Source organism: Capra hircus, chromosome 22 (assembly GCF_001704415.2).
Source record: "Capra hircus breed San Clemente chromosome 22, ASM170441v1, whole genome shotgun sequence".
Classification (NCBI taxonomy): Eukaryota; Metazoa; Chordata; class Mammalia; order Artiodactyla; family Bovidae; genus Capra; species Capra hircus.
Window position 1 is genome coordinate 44,860,707 of NC_030829.1, and position 23,823 is coordinate 44,884,529.

General features: G+C 39.2%; 1 protein-coding gene across 7 annotated transcripts in view; it reads left to right on the plus strand.

The window, feature by feature from the left end:
• The window catches only part of ERC2 (ELKS/RAB6-interacting/CAST family member 2), a 996,291-nt gene that overhangs the window by 388,025 nt on the left and 584,443 nt on the right, over positions 1-23,823 (plus strand). For all 7 annotated transcript variants that reach the window (XM_018038455.1, XM_018038458.1, XM_018038452.1 and 4 more), the window contains exon 7: positions 10,784-10,951. In XM_018038455.1, coding sequence (XP_017893944.1) covers positions 10,784-10,951 — 168 coding nt within the window. The remainder of the gene's footprint in view (positions 1-10,783; positions 10,952-23,823) is intronic.

Below are 23,823 nucleotides of genomic sequence, written 5' to 3' on the forward strand. Positions count from 1 at the left end.
GAGTATGGTGCCAGCTGCTATAGCTCAGATGCACCTCAGAAGTCTGCCCAGTGCTGTGCTGCGTATTAACCTAGTTTCCTCACTGGTTGCTGTTTCTGTAGTGCTGATAGACCCCTTGCTTTCCTGTTCACCATCATGTCCTATGGCCAAGATTTGGAGGGAATATATCAGAGAAATAAGATATATTTCTTCTGTGTTTTTTTTTCCATTTCATTCCCAAAGAACTGAAGTGTGAATACAAAGGCAAATATTTAGATCTTTTAACAATCCTTGATTATCAGGAATTATTTGCATGATCCAGAATAAGTTCACTTTAACTTTTGATATAATCATCAAAAAGAAAAGACAAAATAAGTTTTGTAGCAAACTCATGGATCCTTGAACATAGGTCCCCATTCTTTAGGAGTATGGGCCCTGACTTTAAAATATAGTTTTAATTCTCTTTTAAGTAAATGTACTATAGTTTCTAATTTAGTAGTCATTTACAAATGTGTCATATGTGTATGAATGGAGATTACTTACTTGGATTTATTGAACATTACTGACCTTGAGATCACGAAATTATTGCTTAGTCTTCCTAGTAAATTATCAATGAGATTTAAGTTCTTTGAGCCTCAGTGATAGGTTAAAAAGTTCATGGCATATCTCAGTAGGACCAGTATTTAAACTTTTTATGTTAAGGTTCATTTTCATGTTTAAATTTAGTGTGCTTCCTTGAAGGAATAGTACAATATGAAGGATACATGGTGTTTTCATTAATGTATTTTTTTGGTAATAGTAAATGTTTTGAAGATGGGCATTTTAAATGTTAGGAGGTACTAAGATTGATAGCTTTGCAAATTGGTTTTAAGTATTTTGAATTTATAACTATCATCATGTTGCAAAATAACATTGACTTTGGAATAGCTTGCTTCCTTTTGTAGTAATTCAAAAATATTATGACAGCTATAGTTTTATAGTGAGCATAAAAACCAGTGAGGTAAGTTCAATGAGGTAAGGTTAGTGTTGGAAGTTTTATTAACAAAAACTTTAAGTATTAACACATGAGTTACAATTCCCATGTGTTTTCAGAAATTTGCTGGAACTGAACTAAACATTAAATTTTGAACTTTGGACTAGTCACTTAAAACCACCTAATTTTAGTGTAAGAAGTAGCCAAAAGCTTGAGTATGAAAACAGGCTTTATAAAGTTGGCTGGATTATTAACCCACATAAGATATGAATTCTTCCATGTAGGTGATATGAAACACTCTTGACCAAGCATTGTTTTCTTCAGGTAGGTGGCATTAGGAGTTGGGTATGATTTTTTGATGGGTGGGTAAGACAAAATGCATCTTTACAACCTGAAAATCTCAACTGTGTTATTAACAAGCTGGTGATTGTAACTTAACTTTTATAAGCACAGCATGTGGTTATGCAATACTAAGTATACCTGAATTTTATTTTTGAATTGAAATTATATGAGAACAGACTTCTAATTGAGGAGAAAGGTATACTGTAAATTATGAAGCAATCTATAATACAGCCATCATTGTTTCTCTTTGTACTATTTAAATAATTTAAAATGTAGATTTCCTAACCCCCACTAGGTCAGATGTTTAAGTTTTGGATTGGTAGATGAAAGCCAACACACAGAAATGGGATTATCTAGTCCTTTTTTCCCTAGTCAGCATCACTCTAGTGTTCAGTTCAGTTGCTCAGTCATGTCTGACTCTTTGCGACCCCATGAATTGCAGCATGCCAGGCCTCCCTGTCCATCATCAACTCCCGGAGTTCACTCAAACTCATGTACATTGAGTCGGTGATGCCATCCAGCCATCTTATCCTCTGTCATCCCCTCCTCCTCTTGCCCCCAATCCCTCCCAGCATCAGAGTCTTTTCCAATGAGTCAACTCTTCACATGAGGTGGCCAAAGTACTGGAGTTTCAGTTTTAGCATCAGTCCTTCCTAAGAACACCCAGGACTGATTTCCTTTAGGATGGACTGGTGGATCTCCTTGCAGTCCAAGGGACTCTCAAGAGTCTTCTCCAACACCACGGTTCAAAAGCATCAATTCTTCCACACTCAGCCTTCTTCACAGTCCAACTCTCACCTCCATACATGACCACAGGAAAAACCATAGCCTTGACTAGATGGACCTTAGTCGGCAAAGTAATGTCTCTGCTTTTGAATATACTATCTAGGTTGGTCATAACTTTTCTTCCAAGGAAGAGGCGTCTTTTAATTTCATGGCTGCAATCACCCTATTTATATAATATTTAATTATATAACACTTTTTTGCTCTACTTCACCTCCAACTTCACAAATACATGGTTCAAGATGTCATGACCTGCCAGTCTTGTTAAAATGACTAGGACAATTCCTGCCACAAAATCAATTCTTCACATTTGTTAAATGAATGAATAAATAATTTTAGTTACTGGAAATAAAGAGTACCTACAGAGAAGAGAAATCTGAAATCCAAATAGACGGCAAAGAGTAGAAAGACATGACCTAAGTATAGGTTAAGAGATAGACACACCCTCATCTCAGCTTTTCTTTTCCTTCTCTTTTTAGCTGTGCTGGGTCTTCATTGCTGCAAGGGCTTTTCTCCAACTGCAGTGAGCAGGGGCTACATTCTAGTTGTAGTGTGCAGATTTCTCATTATGGTGGCTTCTCTTGTTGTGAAGCATGGGCTCTAGGCATGTGGGTTCAGTAGTTTGGCACATGGGTTCAGTAGTTAAGGCTCCCAGGCTCTAGAGCAGAGGGTTAGTAGTTGTGATCCACAGGCTTAGTTGCTCTGCGGCATGTGGTATATTCCCGGACCAGGGATCGAACACATGTCTCTTGCGTTGGCAGGTGGATTCTTTACTATTCAGCCACCAGGGAAGCCACTGTATAGCTACTTTTTGATGGTGCAGTTGCTGAAGGTCATTTTTTTTTGAAAGGCAACTTTTGCTATAATTAGAGATTTGTATGAAAGAGCTTTAAAAAAGCTATGATTATTCTGAATGTTTCTTTTCAGCAAGACTGCAGAAAGATCATGCTAACTAAATCACCAATCAGTTAGGTAGTTCTCTTTGATAGAGATCAGTAACCTTTGAGGATTAAAAAAGAGAAGACTCCTGCCCGTTACCTCGTCTCCAGGTAGTATATCAGTCATACAGCCTTTCTGAGTGCTCCGTGAAATTCCAGTTCTCTGTCCTTTTGAGATCATAAAAGGTTCATGTGAGGCCAGTCGGACACTGTTTCCTGTGGCATGGCTCAGTCAGCCATGTTTGCTGTTGGTCCAGAATCCTCCCTGAAGTGTTTCTCCATAGAAGAGATAAAAGTCTAAGGATTGAAACTTTTGAATTTATTAGAATCATAGACCCACATGGTCCACTATTGTAACCATGAACCATATGCGGATATTGAGCATCTGAAATGTCTCTAGTTCTAACTGAAATATGCTGAAAGTGAAAAGTAGATGCTGACTTTTGAAGACAATACCAAAATGTAAAATATATTATTTTTTAATGTTGATTACATGTTAAAAAGTAATATTTTTGATACAGTGGATTACATTAAATATAGTCTTAATATTACTCTTTGGAGAAGGAAATGGCAACCCACTCCAGTATTCTTGCCTGGAAAATTCCATGGACAGAGAAGCCTGGTAGTCTACAGTCCATGGGGTCACAAAGAGTCGGACACGACTGAGCAACTTCTCTTCAATATTACTTTTACATGTTTCTTCTTTTTAAACTTGCCTGCTAAAAAATTAAAAATTACAGATGTGGCTTGTGTTGTATTTTCATTGGACACACCACCTTCAGTCTTTTTTCTGGAAGGGTGGATGTATCTGTGCAACATTTCTAGCCAATCCATACAACTTGAACACCACCCATTTCATCAAGGGAAAGTCAGTCCTCACATCAATTATGCTCATTGACCAAATTTCAGATACTCATCCAATATAAAGAATATTGAGCCACTTTTGGTAGTTGACTCTGGTATGTCAGCTTTTAACTGAAATCTTTCATAGCTAATTAACTACCCCTAGAGAATTTATTCACAGTTGGGAAATACACCCATCGACCCAGCCACCCCTCCACACAGACACACGTATCATACCATGTATGCTGAAATATTTTAAAGTAAATGACAGACAGTGTAACACTCTGGTACATGTTAGAGCACAAAGCCTTCCTTGCTGGTTCTCCACTTTTCCTGAGGGCTGTTGATTAGCAACCTTTATTGCATTCCTACAGTATATAAATCACTGGGTTACAGGGTGTGGAAAGCAGAATAATAAAATATAATAACAATAGCAAAAATTTATTGAGTGTTTCTAGGTGCCAGGCACTGTGCTAAGTGCATTACATGTGTTATTTAATTTAATCTTTAATGTAATTTGATGAAGGTGGTACTCTTATTATCCTCATTTTGCTTATGACACCTTTGATTTATTCTTGACATTTGGAAGGCTGGTGAGTAAGTCCATGGCCATTGACATGAGTTGCTTGAACATCTATATTTGCAGTGGAGAGACTTTGCAAAACAGAGTTGTCCACTTGAGCCACTTGTTGATAGGAATAGAAGTTCAAACCAGTGTGCTATAGGAGACTCTTCCTCTTTGATCGCTTTTTCTCTTCTCCCCAGGATCTTGATCTTTAACCTCTGTGTTTACTCCTTAGGATTCTGCTACTTCTTCCTTTCAGCTCTGTCCTTGGCCCTCTGTCAACCATCTCTCCCTGCCCCAACCCCTGCCACACTTCTTTGGAATTGGAATGAAAGGATAGAGGAAAGTAGATTTTGAGGTCTTATACATTGAAGGAGTAGAGGGAAGAACAGTGATCCAGTTTCATGTAGGTTTATGGCCATTGGACACGACTGAGCGACTTCACTTTCACCTTTCACTTTCATGCACTGGAGAAGAAAATGGCAACCCACTCCAGTATTCTTGCCTGGAGAATCCCAGGGATGGGGGAGCCTGGTGGGCTCTGTCTCTGGGGCCGCACAGAGTTGGACACGGCTGAAGTGACTTAGCAGCAGCAAGACAAACAAACCTTTCTAGTTTTAAGGTACCTACTTTTTAATAAAACCAGGGGAAATTATAGTAATTGAGTAGTTTAATACATCATACTGCTGGGGGGCAGGGAGTTAGGGGTGATCCTGCTTTTGAGGATCCAGATATATGGAGATTCTGCCATCTTGTAGCTCCACCATGTGGAAAATGTATCCTTCAGAGTCTCAAGAAAGGGGAGGGGTGTCAAGAAGGTGTAGATAGGAAGTGATGTATGACGCTTCTGCTTACATTTCATGAATGGCTCCATTTTCCCACAAGGGGGCTGGAAAGAGAGATGGATCCAGTGTTCAGGAAGTAAAGGCAAATTGGATTTGAGTGAGAACTAGTGGTTACTACCACAGTGGCTTCTAGATTTTAGGTTATTTTCAGTGTTTTTGTCTTTGGAAGCATACTTCCATACATTATGCATGCTTCCAACTTTGAATCTGTCTCCCCATTTGAATGATTGCAAGTTGAATCAAATTCAAATATACAGTTAACTCAAGTCTACTATTAGGAAAAGCAAACAAACGACACTTTAAACGTGAAATACAACTGTATTGGGAGCTTTTGTGTATGTTCCATTTTCACTTTCTTTCGAAGTTGTTCTTTGTGATAGCATGTTTATTCAATGCCTGAAGTGTTGTCAAGTAAGTAATATTTAATCTGTGAAAATTTTCAAGTGGCCCCTTTTTCTCTCTCAAGTGTTTTTTTTTTCTTTCTCTCGAGTGTTGCTGCAGTCATTTTAACATGGAAATGAACCATTTGATTTTTAAAAATTCTTTATGGCATATCAAGTAGCGCTTCGTGTTCTGTCACAACATTGAAACTGTTTCTGAAGGCCTGTGTAAAATACGGCAGAAAGGTCAGGAAGCTTATGTACAGAACTTCTAGAAACATACCTCACCATTGGAACTGGTTATAATTCCTGGGTGCTGACATGAAGATAAATAACATTTAACTCTGATTTTGGCAATTTTTGCCAATTTCATTGCCATGGTCATTTTCTTTCAAGTTATTACCTGGAACTGAAGTGATAGCAAATGCTTTATGCTTTATACTGCCAGGTAAAAGGTTAAATTTTCATGTGTTACATGATTTTAAACATACACACGCATGCACCCAGATACAGACACAAATATACATACAACTGGATCAGAAGGAAATGAGTAATTCTCCTAAAATGAAAGATTGTCTTAGTTTTAACATTAGGTGACTAGTTCCCATGAGGTTAAATAACATGTAAAAACTGGGAATTCAACCTATGGATCTTTGTGCACTGACAATATCATGCAGTTCTAATTTTCTTTTGTTTTTCTGGGAAATGATGGTGCTCTTTGCTTTGCCAAGTTTTATTATTGAGTCAACTGCCAAAGTTTAAGAGAGAGAGTCAAGGGCCTTTAAAATTATTTGGTGTTGAGTGAAGAGGTAGAGAAAGGTATTTCATATTCCCAAACATTTTAACTTTTATGTCTCTACCTGATGTTGGAATATAATCTAAACTTTTAGGCTTTTCTGATTGTTTTTAAAAATGAAGTATACTATCGAGTGAAGTTCAAATATTAGTGAAGGGAATTTTAATCCTACTCACTGATACTCAGTTTGGAACTGAGTACTACATATTCTAATTTTTAATAGACTATCTTCTTTCTGGCCTGATTCCTGTATTTAAACTTCTGTGCATCAGAAGGTCTGTGCGCCTGCTTGTGGTTTTGCACCATCTGGAAGTTAAAATTTGACTTTAGAAATGATGTCATGCTTGCTTACTGCAAACTGGGCTAATGTTGGTTGAGAATTGGATGTAGTTCAGGGCAACATTTTGTCTTTAAAAAAAAAAAAAAAAACCTCTAAGCTTCATTTCTTGATTCTAGGAGGCTGTGCAAAGCTGTAGAGATAGAGTGAAGGTGATTGAAGGCCACAATTCAAATTCCTTTGAAGCTAAGTACATGCTGTCAGGCATGTGGAAAATAAACTCACAAACAGACCTTGGCTGGCACAGACTCCCTTCTGCCATGTAGAGTTTGGGTGTTGCGAGTAGTGTGTTGATCATGAGCAACTTTGCTCTCCGTTTTGTTCTTGGAGAAATAGTCTTACTTAAGTCTTACTTAATAGTCCTTACAAAAGCTTGAGTTGCTGTTTTAATCTCTTATGGACTTAGTAAGATGGAGCAAGACATTGAAAGATCACACATAGCCAGAAGGCACTACAAATGTTGAGCTTACTATTGATCAATTAGAGTCTCTTCTGAAACTTTCTCTAGCATCACTCACTATCTTCCAGGTTGTAATTTATTTATATCATGGATTTGGATTGCGTGTTTCCTTTGTCCAGATAAAGACCACCATCTTTGATAGGTAGAATGTGGGGCTAATGGGACCACAGTTTCTTCTCCAATTTTCACAGAATCCTAGTCAGCCTATGTACAGATCCCTAAAATTGAATGTGTAACACTTTCTAACCACTGCTGTAACCTGCAGTGATCAACATGTTCTGCCAGTTTTGAAGGAACCCGCTAAATACTACCCTTTTAAGTATCAGCTTCTGCACAACAAAGGAAACTATAAGTAAGGTGAAAAGACAGTCTTCGGAATGGGAGAAAATAATAGCAAATGAAGCAACTGACAAACAACTAATCTCAGAAATATACAAGCAACTCCTGCATCTCAATTCCAGAAAAATAAACGACCCAGTCAAAAACTGGGCCAAAGAACTAAATAGACATTTCTCCAAAGAAGACATACAGATGGCTAACAAACACATGAAAAGATGCTCAACATCACTCATTATCAGAGAAATGCAAATCAAGACCACAATGAGGTACCATTTCACACCAGTCAGAATGGTGGCGATCCAAAAGTCTAGAAGCAATAAATGCTGGAGAAGGTATGGAGAAAAGGGAACCCTCTTACACTGTTGGTGGGAATGCAAACTAGTACAGCCACTATGGAGAACAGTGTGGAGATTCCTGAAAAAACTGGAAATAGAACTGCCTTATGACCCAGCAATCCCACTGCTAGGCATACACACTGAGGAAACCAGAATTGAAAGAGACACATGTACCCCAATGTTCATCACAGCACTGTTTATAATAGTCAGGACATGGAAGCAACCTAGATGTCCATCAGCAGATGAATGGATAAGAAAGCTGTGGTACATATACACAATGGAGTATTATTCAGCCATTAAAAAGAATACATTTGACTCAGTTCTAATGAGGTATATGAAACTGGAGCCGATTATATTCAGAGTGAAGTAAGCCAGAAAGAAAAACACCAATACAGTATACTAACACATATAAATGGAATTTAGAAAGATGGTAATGATAACCCTATATGTGAGACAGCAAAAGAGACACAGATGTATAGAACAGTCTTTTGGACTCTGTGGGAGAGGGAGAGGGTGGGATGATTTGGAAGAATGGCATTGAAACATGTATAATATCATATAAGAAATGAATCGCCAGTCTAGGTTTGATGCAAGATACAGGATGCTAGGGGCTGGTGCACTGGGATGTCCCAGAGAGATGGTATGGGGAGAGAGGTGGGAGGTGGGTAATTGGCAACACATGTACACCCGTGGTGGATTCATGGTGATGTATGGCAAAATCAATACAATATTGTAAAGTAAAAAAAAATAATAATAATAAAATAAAAAAATGAAGAAAAAATCACATTTTTTCACCAGATAAGAGGAAAACTCAAAGATAAGTACTGATGTTATTCCAAGTTGGTAGATGAAGATAACTTTTTACATAGACCCCTTGAGAATCTGGAATGTTTAAGCTTTAGTGCAGCTGGCATGAGTTTTTCATTTAGGAAAGGGGAGGTCACCAGGATATGAATTTCCCCTTCACCTCTGTCCCTAGATCTTGATAGCCATTATGTGAGAAGAGGCAGAGCTATCAGATGTTTGCAGATTCAGCAGTTCTCACCTTCTGGAAAGCACAGAGTGTCCATCCTCTCTCATAGTGTGCTCAGGGTCATTCAGCCGATGGGGTTTCCAGCACTTGTCATCACCTCTGCCCTTGCTGGGATCTCCCAGCTTCATCTTGCTGTCTGGGACAGAAACTAGAAAATCTCTCTGCTTACCTACCTCCCCATCACCTTTGACATCTTAAAAACACTACTTTGGCCCTCCTTTCTTCAACAAGGGTAAGGAAAGGAGACTGGAGTGGGTTGCCATTTCCTTCTCCAGGGAATCTTCCCAACCCAGGAATCGAACCTGGGTTTCCCGCACTGCAGGCAGGTGCTTTTACTGGCTGAGCCACCAGGGAAGCCCTGATAACATCTTTATTTCTAGTATTTTTCTGCCCTGATGTGTTCTACCTAGGACTGATTGCTGTCTTTAAAATAATAAAATGCCAGGCACTTAGAGATAGTCAGTCCTTACCTCTTTTTTTATAAGTGAAGAAACTGAGGCTGAAGACTTAGTGTGGGCAAGAGAGAGTTATTTGTCCTCGTCCTCACAGGTAGAAGTAGCACTGATCACTCAGTGGTGTTTCTTTGTGACCCTATGGACTATAGCCTGCCAGGCTGCTCTGTCCATGGGATTCGTCAGGCAGGAACACTGGAGTGGGTTGCCATTCCCTTCTCTAGGGAATCTTCCTGACCCAGGGATTGAATCCAGAGCTCCTGCTTTGTAGGTAGATTCTTTACTGTCTGAGCCACCAGGGAAGCCCAGATAGAAGCAGAACCTAAAACCTACGTGTCTTTCCTTTGTTCCAAATCGCCTTTGACTCTTTGTCCTTATAATATTTATATATCTATTTATTTTGTCTTATTACAGTATTCCTGCTCCTTTTTTTTAAAAAAAAAGGTTTTTGTTTTTTTCTGTATTCATCTAAACTGTACTTGCAAATGGTATAATGAGCCAATGTTCAACAAGATATGCTATGAGACACAGCAGTCCCCAACTTACTCCTGTCCCATTCTTTTTCCTCAATATCACCTCTTTAAACTCTTTATGCCTGGTTATTTTGATATCTCTCAATAACATGCTTAATTGCTTCCTGGTATTGATGTTGCTTCTATCTATCCAGTTCCTAGTGTGGAAGGTGAAGATTAGAGTCGTCTGTCATCCCAGTGTCCTGCGTCACCCATGTAAACATTTTTTGCACATGATCTTCGGAATGTTAACATTAATAAAAAAGCTTATGTTTTCCCATTCTATTGCCAACATTTGAAAAGCAGAAATTGTAGAAATCTAAATTTTTTCTTTAGTGTTTGTAAAGCAGTCTTTCATGAAGCTGTAGAATAGGTGTCATCCACAGCATTTTCTTCCTCTAGCAGCATTTGCTTCATCTTGGCTACACGTCTTTTTCTAATTTAGGAGTGCTCCTCTATTGCCAGTCTTATTCTCCCAGATGTCCGTGGCATGGCTCATTGCATTCTCAGTATTCCAGGAGGATGCTACATGGCATGAACAGTGTTGTGCCCTCCCCGGGCTCAAAGGTAGAGAATTCACGTGCGACAGTTTCCCAACTTTTAGCTTTACAACATGAGATGACTTCATAATGTCTTATTTCATATAAACCTTATAATTAAAAAATATAAATATCACTGATCAGGTGCACATGCAGTAGGAGTTTACAGTAGATGTAGGCTTTAAAACACATGGCCTGGAGCTGCCCATGAGCAGTGTTTGATCGTGCTGCTGAGAAGGTGTACTGCTGCCCCGCCCACCTCCCAGGGCAGGATGTAGTTACTGATGACCTCTCTGTAAAACTGCAGCCTTTTTTCTTTTTCCTGATTTCAGGTAGATGCACTGAGATTACGGCTAGAAGAGAAAGAATCTTTTCTCAATAAAAAAACGAAACAGCTGCAGGACCTCACAGAAGAGAAGGGGACACTGGCTGGAGAGATTCGAGACATGAAGGATATGTTAGAAGTGAAGGAAAGGAAAATCAATGTTCTTCAGAAAAAGGTGAGTACCTGACGTAAGCACTTCAGATTGAGAATTGGTATCATCCATGTTTTGTCATTTCAGAGAAACTTTTGAGTGTGTGGGAAAGAAGCAATTATTGTTCAAGAATTTTAGATTAGTGACTGTAAACTTTAAACTTACCGATATTTAACTTACTGGTGATTGTATCACGTCAGTTTTAGCACAGCTTGATGAATTTACTTATTTGATCACCTGGAAACTAGTAATTTTTTTTTTTTTCATTTACTAGCTTAAACATAGAGATAATTGTACAAATTTAGATATAAATCTAAAATGTATCATTAATTTTTCCTTTACTGAGAATTGAGCAGTCAATGTGTTTTGTGGGTCTTAAAGGTATTTTAGATGCATTTTGTATTTGTATAAACTTTAGTAGCTCTCATCCTGTCAGACTCATACAGATCTTAGTGGGTGTGAAGTAATATTTACGCCCATTACTTAATTGGAGTCAGTGAGACAATGTGTAATAAGGTTTAATACAGTGACTTAACACAGAAGATACTGGACTTCTGGGAAGAGTTGGGGCTCTTCTTTCTTTCATTTTCTCCACGATAGGGGATCCGGATTTAGGGGCAACACCCAGATTTTCCTTTTGAAGAATTCCTGTTTGCTATTGTGTACAGGTTTGGTGGGATCAAAGGGTGCCCTGCCTTCCCTAGAGAAAAGGGTAGGCAAGAAGAGAAGCTAATACCCGCTCTTTTGAGAGAAAGAAGCTGTTGGAAAACACACAGGGCTCTCAGATTAACAGGCAGCAGCATGGAATCTGAGCAGAAACCAATGTGGAGAAGTAGGAGCTGGCTGGCCAGGGCACCGCCATAGACAAGCATGTCACCAGGCAGCTGCAGACGAATGGGATCTAACTGGCCCTTCTCCTGGTGACATTTGCTACCATCACCTCTCGCTTTATTTGTATTGACAGCACGCTAGCTGTTTTCCTGCTTCAACCCTTACTTTTCCTACTGGGTGTTCTTAACATACAAACTGGAGTAATTCTTTTAAAACAGAAAACTGTTCATATCACACTCTGACCAAACCTCTCCAGTCACAACAAGCTACCTAATTTGTGGGGCCAAGTGCAAGATGAAAATATAAGGCCCTTTATTCAGACTTTATTGAGAATTTCTGGATGGTCATAGTGAAGCATTAAACTAAGTATGGGGCCCTTCTGGGTACGGGGGCCCTGTGAACGTACGTAAGTTGCATGCCTATGAAGCCACGTCTCCATCCTCAGTGGTTTCCATCCTCACAGGATATTCTCATTAGTTATCTATTGTATACATCAGTTCAGTTCAGTTCAGTCACTCAGTTGTGTCCGACTCTTTGCAACCCCATGAATCGCAGCACGCCAGGACTCCCTGTCCATCACCAACTCCCGGAGTTCACTCAGACTCACGTCCATCGAGTCAGTGATGCCATCCAGCCACCTCATCTGTCGTCCCCTAGTAGTCTGTATATATCAACCTCCACCACCTAGTTCATCCCAGGCCCCCTCCCTCCTGTATCCATGTTTGTTCTCTACATCTGTGTCTTTGTTACTGTTTTTCAAATAAGATCATCTGTACTTTAAGATTCCACATACATGCATTAAAATATGATATTTGTTTTTCTGACTGACTTCATTCTGTATTACAGTCTCCAGGTCCATCCTCACCTCTATAAATGATGCAATTTTGTTCCTTTAGGGGCTGAGTAATATTCCATTTACATATGTACCACATCTACTTTATCCGTTCCTCTGCTGATGGCCATTTAGATTGCCTCCATGTCCTGGGTATTATAGATTGTGCTGCTATGAACATTGGGATGCATGTATATTTTCAAAGTATGATCTTCTCCAGATATATGTCCCAAAGTGAGACTGCTGGATCATATGTTAGCTCTATTTTTAATTTTTAAAGGACTATCCATACCATTTTCCATAGTAGCTGTACAAATTTACATTCTCACCAACAGTGCAAGAGGGTTCCCTTTTCTCCATATCTTCTCCAGCATTTATTATTTGTAGGTGTTTTAAATTATGACCAATCTGATAGTGTGAAGTGATACCCCATTTTAGTTTTGATTTGCATTTCTCTAATAATTAGTGTTGAGCATCTTTTTATGTGCCTCTTGGCCATCTGTGTGTCTTCTTTGGAGAAATGTCTATTTAGGTCTTCCATCCATTTTTTCGAGTTGTCTCTTTTTTTGATATTAAGCTTCATGAACTGTTTGTGTGTTTTTGAGATTGATCCTTTGTCACTTGCTTCATTTGTAAGTATTTTCTTGCATTCTGAGGACTGTCTTTTCATCTTATTTATGGTTTCTTTTGCTATCCAAAAGTTTTGAAGTTTAAATAAGTCCCATTTATTTATTTTTATTTTTATTTTCATCACTCTCAAAGGTGGGTCAAAAAATATCCTGCTGAGGTTTATGTCAAACAGTGTTCTGCCTATGTTTTCCTCTAAAAGGTTTATAGTGTGTGGCTTTACATTCAGGTCTATAATCCATTTCAAGTTTTACTTTTAATGTATGGTGTTAGGGAGTATTCTAATTTCATTCTCTTATATGTAGCTCTCCAGTTTTCCCAAGGATTTTTTCTCCGTTGTATATTCTTTCCTCCTTTGTCATAGGTTAGGTGACCATATGTCTCTGGGTTTATTTCTAGGCTTTCTACATACTTTTAAAAAAATACTCCTTTCCATTATGGTTTATCCTAGGAGACTGGATAGTTCCCTATGGTCTATAGTAGGACCTTTTTTTAAAATCCATTCTAAGCTCCCTCATTCTTGAGGAATAAATGGCAGCACTTTACTCAATAAAGATTTTGGGAAGGCACTTTCAATGCAGAAGTGACAAACAGCTTCTTTTGCTGACATGAATATTTTGCAAAATTTTTAACTGCCTCCTCCTGCCCCCTCCACCAGATTTAAAAGTTTGGAGTCAGTTTGGACGTTCTAGAACAAAGCAAGTTATGTATTATGGCTCCTTTGGACAATAGGATAGCAATCCCACTTATTTAAACTGTGCCAATGATGGATTTGGAAATATTTCGTGTATATTTGGAGAGGTTTTTTAGCTTAAAGTTTTCGACATAGTGATGGGGAAGGAGTACTATTATATCTGCAGTGTAAAAGAGAAATAATATCTAAAGAAGTGATGCACACAATTCAAAAACCACTTCAAAATGTGGAAATAATACAGGAGGTGATAAGCTAATGAAAGATTGTCTTTGGGACTGAAGACTTCTTAGATTTTTGACCACATTCAGCATAATTGGCTATTTTTGGGCAGGCCCAGATTGGAACAGCATAAGCTTTGGATTAGGGTGTGTTGGAATGGAAGAATAATAAACTTGTGTCAATGTCAGAGGTTCAGTGTTACTTAATATTTCTTTCTCATAGACTCTCTGGCAACCAGCACTGTGTTTTGATGCCAGTAGAACTGGGTATGCTCCTTTCATAGCCATGTTTAACCTGGTGAAGCTAGGCTTGCACCTCATATCTGTCAGCTTCGCCTTCAAAGCCCTGGGTCTCAGAAGTCTTGTGTACTCCATAAGCCATGTGCACAGGTCACATGTCTGGGCAGCAGGCACAGACATGATGCTCTAAGCCTTTTGTTACTTGAGGAAGGAAGTGAAATTGAATAAACAGAGAACCCCAGGTGGCATAATATCTCTGATCAAACTTTTGTAGGAAAACAGAAGTCATTGATAATAGATTTTGGCCTACCATACATGTTTTTGGCTTTACTCAATAATTCCAAGAAATATAGAATTATTTTAGTACAGGTCAAAAAGGTGCATGTATGAAAATGGTTTGGCGTATTATCCCTGTGCAGCTATGATACTGAAGTCAGAGGAGCAGCACAATTTTCATGCAGCTGCCGTAGCATTCTGTTCCCATACCTGAATTCAAGCTTCCACTGATGAAGTGCTACCTTTTTGTAGGAAATGTCATAAAACCTTGATGACATTGTACATTTGGAAAGTGTATAATGACTAGGATTTTAGGACATGGTAGCATTATTTGAACCAGATCAAATTCAGACTGCTGTGTAGCTCCTAGATTCTTGCAGCATAAATTTACTACCCAAGAAAAGTTTGCTTTAAAAAAAAAAAACCATTAAATTGGACAAAAATTCTATCTCCATTTTCATTCTAGGTCTCAGTCTCACAAGCAACGTGAATTTATAGAGCAGAGGTACTTTATTTATTAGGGGTAGAGAAACAGATGGTGATCTCTCTGGACACTAAATTCACTAGCTGCCTACTGAGCTTCATGGATTGCCCTGTGGGTTGGAAAGGGCAGGGAGAGAAAGGTGTATAGTTTGCTCCTAGGAGTGGTGAGTGTGGACCTCCCCCTTTTAGCAATTTTATTCTGCCCCTTTGGAAATATGTTGGTGCAAATTCTGTATGACAACAGAGGAAAGAAAGCTACAGGAGTATGGTTATTAGTGTAGTGAGTTGCTTCATGAAATGTATATTAAAAAGAAACTCAGAAGATGACTATGAAACATAGAGATTTCCATATGAGTGTAAAATTGATGTAAGGTATGGAAGACTTTTTGACTTATTTGAGCTCTTTTTCAGTGTTAAACATTCAGTGTTAAAGAGATTTATTGGCAAATCTCTTAGTCTTTTAAACATGTGAAAAATCATATTCATTTTGCATTTAGTAGTGTTCCCTGTGTGTCAGTCAGTCACTACTCTAAGTCCTGGAGGTTCAGAGAGAAAAAAGACAACTCTCCAGTCCTCAACAAACTGACAGTCTGGTTGGGGAGGTAGACTTGTATAATGTTGTCTGTTAGTAGAAATAAAGCACTTGATGGATGCAAAGAGAAAAAGCTAGTTCAGGCTACCTTAAGCAAAACAATATTTACTACAAGAATATCCAGAGACCCAGTAAATTGCTGGTAGAACCATATGAGGGATGATCAAGAATCAGGACAACTCTGGGAAACCAAGAGAAAGCACACAGTGCCTTGACCATGTAACGCAGAGTTTCTGGTTAAGTGTCTTCTCTGCCACTGGCCACCCTCACACCTTCCCCTCTTTGCCCTCACATCATGCTGTTGGTCAAGATTCAAAGTCCTGGGCCAGAGTTCCAAAGTTCACACAAATGCCTCTCATTAACAGGATCTAACAAGACCCTACCTAAAAGGAATCTGGGAAATGTGGTTCTTAGCTTTACTCCTGTGGAGAAGGCAATGGCAACCCACTCCAGTACTCTTGCCTGGAAAACCCCTTGGACAGAGGAGCCTGGTAGGCTACAGTCCATGCCGTCACAAAGAGTTCGACATGACTGAGTGACTTCACTTTCTCTTTTTACTTCCATGCATTGGAGAAGGAAATGGCAACCCACTCCAGTATTCTTGCCTGGAGAATCCCAGGGACAGGGGAGCCTGGTGGGCTGCTGTCTATGGGGTCGCACAGAGTCAGACACGACTGATGCGACTTAGCAGCAGCAGCAGCTTTACTCCTGAGCTTTCCACTCAATTCTCGTGTCACTTAGTTTGGGAGGTCTTTGCTGACACTGTAGACTGGGAGAGCTTTTACACCCCCTAGAGAACCTTTTTTTTTTTTTTTTTACTCACTTTGAAGTTATGCACTCCTGCACCCCTTTAGTGAATGTTGTCTTCCTTCCCAGGGCTAAGCTCCTTGATTGCCCCAGCCATCATGATCAGGATATCTCCAGCTCCTTGCAAAATTCTTTTCAAGTGATGGTCCTCAGTCAATATGCATATGATGAATAAATTATGTCAGTAAATTCTGAATGAATGAGATTTGGGGAGAAATTGCTTTGAGAGTCACTCCTTGCCCAAGAATATTGATAGCTATACAAAGAGTCATTTGCCCCAGTGAAATGTCAAGCCCACTTGTTACTCCGAGAACAGTGTATTCTGTGTAGCTTGCAAGATGGAACTGTCCCGTGAATAGAAAAGCACAGGTAAGGAAATAATTGCTGCTTTACCTGCATCTATTCCATTACTCTGGGAAAGTAAAGATGGATGAAGACTCTGAGTGAGGGAGCTTAGTCACTCTTCCTTAATTTTCCCTTTTAGTAAAAAAAAAAAAATGTTGCATTTATAGAAAATACTGTTTGTTCCGTAAAGAGGATGCTACTTCTTCCATTTCTGACTTCTAACTTACTGGTTTATTAGAGACATGGCATTAATGAGAATGATACAGTGAAATTGCTGACTATCAATGGTAATTTCCAATTATGATCATGCAGATGATAATTTTCATAACAGAAGAATAATCCGCTATTGACTGAATTCTTACTATATACAGAACACTGTACTCAGGGCTTTGAATTTGAGTCCTTACCAAAATATATATATATACACTGGCATGTAGATACAGTTAAAATCCCTATTTTTTAAATGGGACACTGGTTTAGTGAGTGACTTGCCTATAGTCACATGGCAAGGAGGTGATCTATCACCTAATTTTAACTACCACACTATTCTGGCGTTTTTCTATTTATGATCCTGCCTCCCTCATGGGACAAGTGGAAACATTAACTTTTGTAGTCATTGTTTAGTCACTCAGTTGTGTGCAGCTCTTTTGCGACTCCATTGACTATAACCCGCCAGGCTCTTCTGTCCATGAATTTCCCAGGCAAGAACACTAGGGTGGGTTGCCATTTCCTTTTCCTGGGGAAATTCCCAACCCACAGATCAAACTTACATTTCCTGCGCTGGTAGGCAGATTCTTTCCACTGAGCCGCTAGGGAAACCCCCTCACTAATTTTTAGGGATTAGCTAAAACATGATTTGAGCAATTTACCTAAGGCTGATACACAAGGATGCCTGTTTTTAATACCAAATTGGCAGAGATGTAGCTACTAAATAACATGATGAAAAATAGGAAAACAAAAAAATATGACATTAGAACTGGATTTTTTTATAATGTGTATTAATCTGTTTTTAGAAAAAAGATAATAGTGACCTTCAGTTTAAGTTTATCTTTTCCTCCATGAAGCTCTTCATGTACCATGAAGCTTTTGGACTGTTTTACAGCTTCTTTTTCAAAGGAGTGCAGCATTTTTGCTCTCATAGTATTTTCACTTTGTTTTGGTTCTTGGCTTTCAAAGGACTGAGACCTTGAAAGATGTTTTGAGACATCTAAGCAGCTTTACTGGACTAGTCGCAGATGAACTCATGGTTCAGTAGACTCCTCGCCTAGTCCCAGGGGGAGCAATCTGGGAAGCTGTTCCACTTTGTGGTAAGCTGGTCACCTAAGGTCAGACCTCAGTGTAGGCAAGTTTGCTCTATGTTTGAAGCCAGGAACTTGACTGACATTTGGGGTTTGGGGCTACAACCAAGGTGGCTATGAGTCTAAGGCGGTGTCCTCACCTGGACTGTACTTTTACAAGCCCCAGCCCTCCAGAGGAACAGTTGGCAACGTCTGGAGTTCTGGTTGCCACAGCTGAAGGATCGCAGCAAGTGTCTGGAGGGGAGAGGGCAGGGGTGCTGCTAAACAGCCTGCAGTGCACAAGGGACACCCTTCCCCTTGGCCCCTGCTAGAGCAGATTACATGTAGACCTTTTCTGGCTTACTGGGGCACTTTTCTTCCTCTGTTTGGACCACCCTTCTCATCTTGGATCACTATGCTCCTTGCCTTGAGATAGTAATCCTTAAAGTGAGTTTTATTTAGTATCATGGTCATTTATCTGTAACATTTTTAGCTTTTCTCTGGCATGATTATAGGAAGTTAACAGAGGTGAACATCTTGGGTATGTGTGTATGTGTGTGTGATTCAACTATTAATATTACTTTCTGTTTTATAATTTTCACATGTTCATCATATAATAGGTAAATCACATGATATGTTTCACATAATCACATATGTTAAAAAGAGTACATTTATACCACTCTTGAAGTATTAAAATTACTAGAATTGTTAAAACTGACCTGACTATTCTGATCAAATCAACTACTTTGGAGAGGGATGATGGTTAATTTTAGTATACGGAATATATGATAGAAATAAAACATCTGATTTAGATAGAATAGATGTGGGTCACCTATCAGGTATCAACCAGTTTAAATTTCTGTAGCTAAATGCCAACATTTCAGTCATTTGGAAAAGATCATTAAGACTATATTTTTCTGACAGAAAATGCACTTCATTTGTTCATTGTTAACTGAGTATCAGTTAACCTATGTTGCTTTGGTATCTGCAGCTAAAAAAAGTATTGTCTAGGTTAGCGTTCATGATTTGCCAGTTTTCTCTTGAAATTGCCTTCTTCGGTGAAAAGTATAAGAAAAAGATAACTTACTGTATTATATGGGCTTCCCAGGTAGCTCAAATGGTAAAGAATTTGCCTGCAATGAGGGAGACCTGGGTTCAATCCCTAGGTTGGGAAGATCCCCTGGAAAAAGGCATGGCAACCCAGTATTCCTGCTTGGAGAACTCCATGGATAGAGGAGCCTGGTGGGCTATAGTCCATGGGGTCGAAAGACTCAGACATGACTGAGTGACTAACACACACACAGTATATTATATAATAAATTCTCAATGTATGTTCTGTGTTTGGAGGGTAGCTGTATGTTATTGGGTCTAAGAAAAGCATTTTGAAAATTGAAATTTTGGAAAAAAAAACATTTTGAAGCATCTCAAAAATGACAGAATGATCTCTGTTTGATTCCAAGGCAAACCATTCAATATTACAGTAATCCAAGTCTATGTCCCAACCACTAATGTCAAAGAAGCTGAAGTAATGGTTCCGTGATGACTTATAAGACCTTCTAGAACTAAAACCAAAAAAAGAAAAAAAAAAAAGATGTCCTTTTCATCATAGAGGACTGGAATGCAAAAGTAGGAAGCCAAGAAATATCTGGAGTAACAGGCAATTTTGCCTTGGAGTACAAAATGAAGCAGGGAAAAGGCTAACAGAGTTTTTGCCAAGAGAACACACTGCTCATAGCAAACACCTTTTTCCAACAACACAAGAGACGACTCTACACATGAACATCACCAGATGGTCAATACTGAAATCAGATTGATTATATTCTTTTCAGCCAAAGGTGGAGAAACTCTATACAGTCAGCAAAAACAAGACCAGGAGCTGACTGTGGCTCAGATCATGAACTCCTTATTGCCAAATTCAGACTTAAATTGAAGAAAGTAGGGAAAACCACTAGACCATTCAGATATAGTCTAAGTTAAATCTCTTATGATTATACAGTAGAAGTGACAAATAGATTCAAGCAATTAGATCTGATAGACCGAGGGCCTGAAGAACTATGGATGGAGATTTGTGACACTGTACCATCCCCAAGAAAAAGAAATGCAAAAAGGCAAAATGGTTGTCTAGGAGGCCTTACATATAGCTGAGAAAAGAAGAGAAGCGAAATGCAAATGAGAAAAGGAAAAATATATCCATTTGAATGCAGAGTTCCAAAAAAAGGCAAGGAGAAATAAGAAAGCCTTCCTAAGTGATCAATACAAAGAAATACAGAAAAACAATAAAATGGGAAAGACTAGAGATCTCTTCAAGAAAATTGGAGATACCAAAGGAATATTTCATGCAAAGATGGGTGCAATAAAGGACAGAAGTGGTATGGACATAACAGGAACAGAAGATTTTAAGAAGAGGTGGCAAGAATACACAGAAGAACTGTATAAAAAAAGATCTTAATGACCACAATGCTGTGATCACTCAGCCAGAGCCAGACATCCTGGAGTGTGAAGTCAAGTGGCCCTTAGGAAGCATCACTATGAACAAAGCTAGTGGAGGTGGTGAAATTCCAGCTGAGCTATTTAAATCTGAAAAGGTGATGCTGTAAGAGTGCTGCACTCAATATGCCAGCACATTTGGAAAACTCAGCAGTGGCCACAGGACCAGGAAAGGTCAATTTTCATTCCAATCCCATTGAAAGGCAATGCCACAGAATGTTCAAACTACTGCACAATTGCACTCATCTCACATGCTAGTAAAGTAATGCTCAAAATTCTCCAAGCCAGTTTCAACAGTATGTGAACTGAGAACTTCCAGATGCTCTGGCCGGATTTAGAAAAGGGAGAGGAACCAGATATCAAATTGGCAACATCCATTGGATCATAGAAAAAGCAAGAGAATTCCAGAAAACCACCTCCTTTATTGACTACGCCAAAGTCTTTGACTGTGTGGATCACAACAAACTGTGGAAAATTCTTCAAGAAATGGGAATTCTAGATCACCTGACCTGCCTCCTGAGGAATCTGTTTGCAGGTCAAGAAGCAACAGTTAGAACTAAACATGGACAACCCTGCTTGTTTAACTTATATGCAGAGTACATCATGTGAAATGCCAGGCTGGATAAAGCACAAGCTGGAATCAAGATTGCCAGAAGAAATATCAATAACCTCAGATATGCAGATGACACCACCCTTATGGCAGAAAGTGAAGAGGAACTAAGGAACGTCTTGATGAAAGTGAGAGAGGAGAGTGAAAAAACTGGCTTAAAACTCAACATGCAAAAAACTAAAACCATAGCATCTGGTCCCATCACTTCATGACAAATAGATGGGGAAACAATGGAAACAGTGAAAGACATTTTCTTCTTGGGCTCCAAAATCACTGCAGATGGTGACTGCAGTCGTGAATTTAAAAGATGCTTGCTCTTTGGAAGAAAAGGTATGACCAACCTAGATAGCATATTAAAAAGCAGAGACATTACTTTGCCAACAAAGGTGGGTATAGTCAAAGTTACGGTTTTTCCAGTAGTCATGTATGGATGTGAAAGTCGGACCATAAAGAAAGGTGAGCCCAAAGAACTGGTACTTTTGAACTGTGGTGTTGGAGAAGACCCTTGAGAGTCCCTTGGACTTAGGAGATCCAACCAGTCCATCCTAAAGGAGAACAGTCCTTGGTGTTCATTGGAAGGACTGATGCTGAAGCTCTAATGCTTTGGCCACCTGATGCAAAGAACTGACTCATTTGAAAAGACCCTGATGCTGGGAAAGATTGAAGGCAGGAGGAGAAGGGGACAACAGAGAATGAGATGGTTTGATGGCATCAACGACTTGATGTACATGAATTTGAGCAAACTCTGGGATTTGGTGATGGACAGGGAAGCCTGGTGTGCTATACAGTCCATGGGGGTCACAAAAAGTCAGACATGATGTGGCACTGAACTGAACTGACTGAAAGACATTTTACTATGGCATCATTTAATACATTGTCTTTATTATGACATCAGGTTGATGTCAAGGGTTTCAGGGAAAATTCTACAGAACAATCAAGCATGCATGTTTCCTGTTCTTATATGGATTTGCCCAGTGAGCAATGGTCTAGGGAAGAAACAGCTTGATTTTAACCAGTTGGTACTATTGATCATTTTATCTCAATGAAATGATATTTCAAAGGTCACTTTGTATCTCTTGATTGGAGATGGTGGCTTCCTTGGTTAGCCTTAGTTTCTTGGGAAAGCAGTGAATTCACCATCTGTCTCCATTTTGTATATTGCTTTTCTTCTAATGGATTTGAAGTTGCCTTTCTCTTAGAGATGACTTGATGAGATTACATTTTGTTATCAAAAGAACCAAAGCTAAAAAATTCACCTTCTGGTAGAGAATTAAAGAGATTCAGGGAAGCCTGCTCATTTATTCATGCATTCAGTCAGCATCTATAGGCACTGTACTCAGCTGCATCTTTCTACCCTTCCCTCTGTTGAACCCAACTGAATAGTATTTGTCTGTTAAAATGTGTATGCTGATGAAGCATGGACAATCCTGAAGACAGATATGAGAGAACATAAACATGGAAGAGACTTGATGAACCCTGCTAGTCCAACCTTTTCCTTTTCCCTACTCAGTACATGAGTTCTGAGATTAAGAGACTTGTTTAGGGTCAGAGAACTAATTAGTGACAGAGCCTGGGCTCTGCTTATATTTTTCCTTTTCCTTCTCTCCATTCCCCTATGGTATCTGAGGCCTGGGGCATCATTGCCCTGTTCTGGTCAGTTTGCCTTTCCTTCCTACCATTCAGTTATCCAGTGATACATGTTCAGTATCTGCAGTTGTCTGAATGCGCTGCAGGCATTGAGGAACACAGGAGCTATTGAAGAAGGTACAGTTCCTGCCCTTTGGGAGTTCACACTCATGGGGTAAAAAGAAACAAAACAAAATACTGAATAGGCAATGGCAAGGTAGAATATGATGTGTGCTATGCCAGCCAGGTACCTAGTGCATGTAGGAGGGATACCTCACCTATTATGGGCAGTAGGATGGTGAAGGAGGACTTCTGGAAACACTGATAACTAAACTGGGGTCTGAGGGAGTATAGAAAGCATTGTCCAGTGAAAGGAGTGAGAATAGTATTTGCAACGGTTTGCCTGGAAGAGGCAGCACAATGCATTTGGTGGAATTAGAAGTTAATATTGATGGACTACACTCCCCATCCCATTTAGGAAACAAATTTCAGGGAAGATTTCTACTGTTTGTTCTTCTAGAAATCAATATTTTATAATTAAGCTTTGAGAGTAATTTTGACTTCTATAGTATGAATGTTCTCTTCCAATCCCTTATGACTTGCTAGTGGCAATAGTGATTATCTGTGTTATTTCAAAATGCAGTTCAGGGCCAGATCATGCTGAGAACTGATGCTTATTCATTGAGAGAGCTGATCTTGAGCCAGGGGAGGCAAATTCTCTTTTAAATAAATATTTGCTTCTGTGTTAGGACCTTATATTCTGTACTCAATTTCAGCATGATGGATTTTTAAGATGTTTGTTTGTAATTACCTGTAAAACCTCTTGAAGATTTAAAATAAAAATGCCCAGAATGCCCTTACTGTGGCTGCTATCCTGAATGGGTAAAGGCATCTTGACACATCTGTCAATCTCAACTGCCAGCTGCTGTTGTTCTGTGATAAGAAATTAGA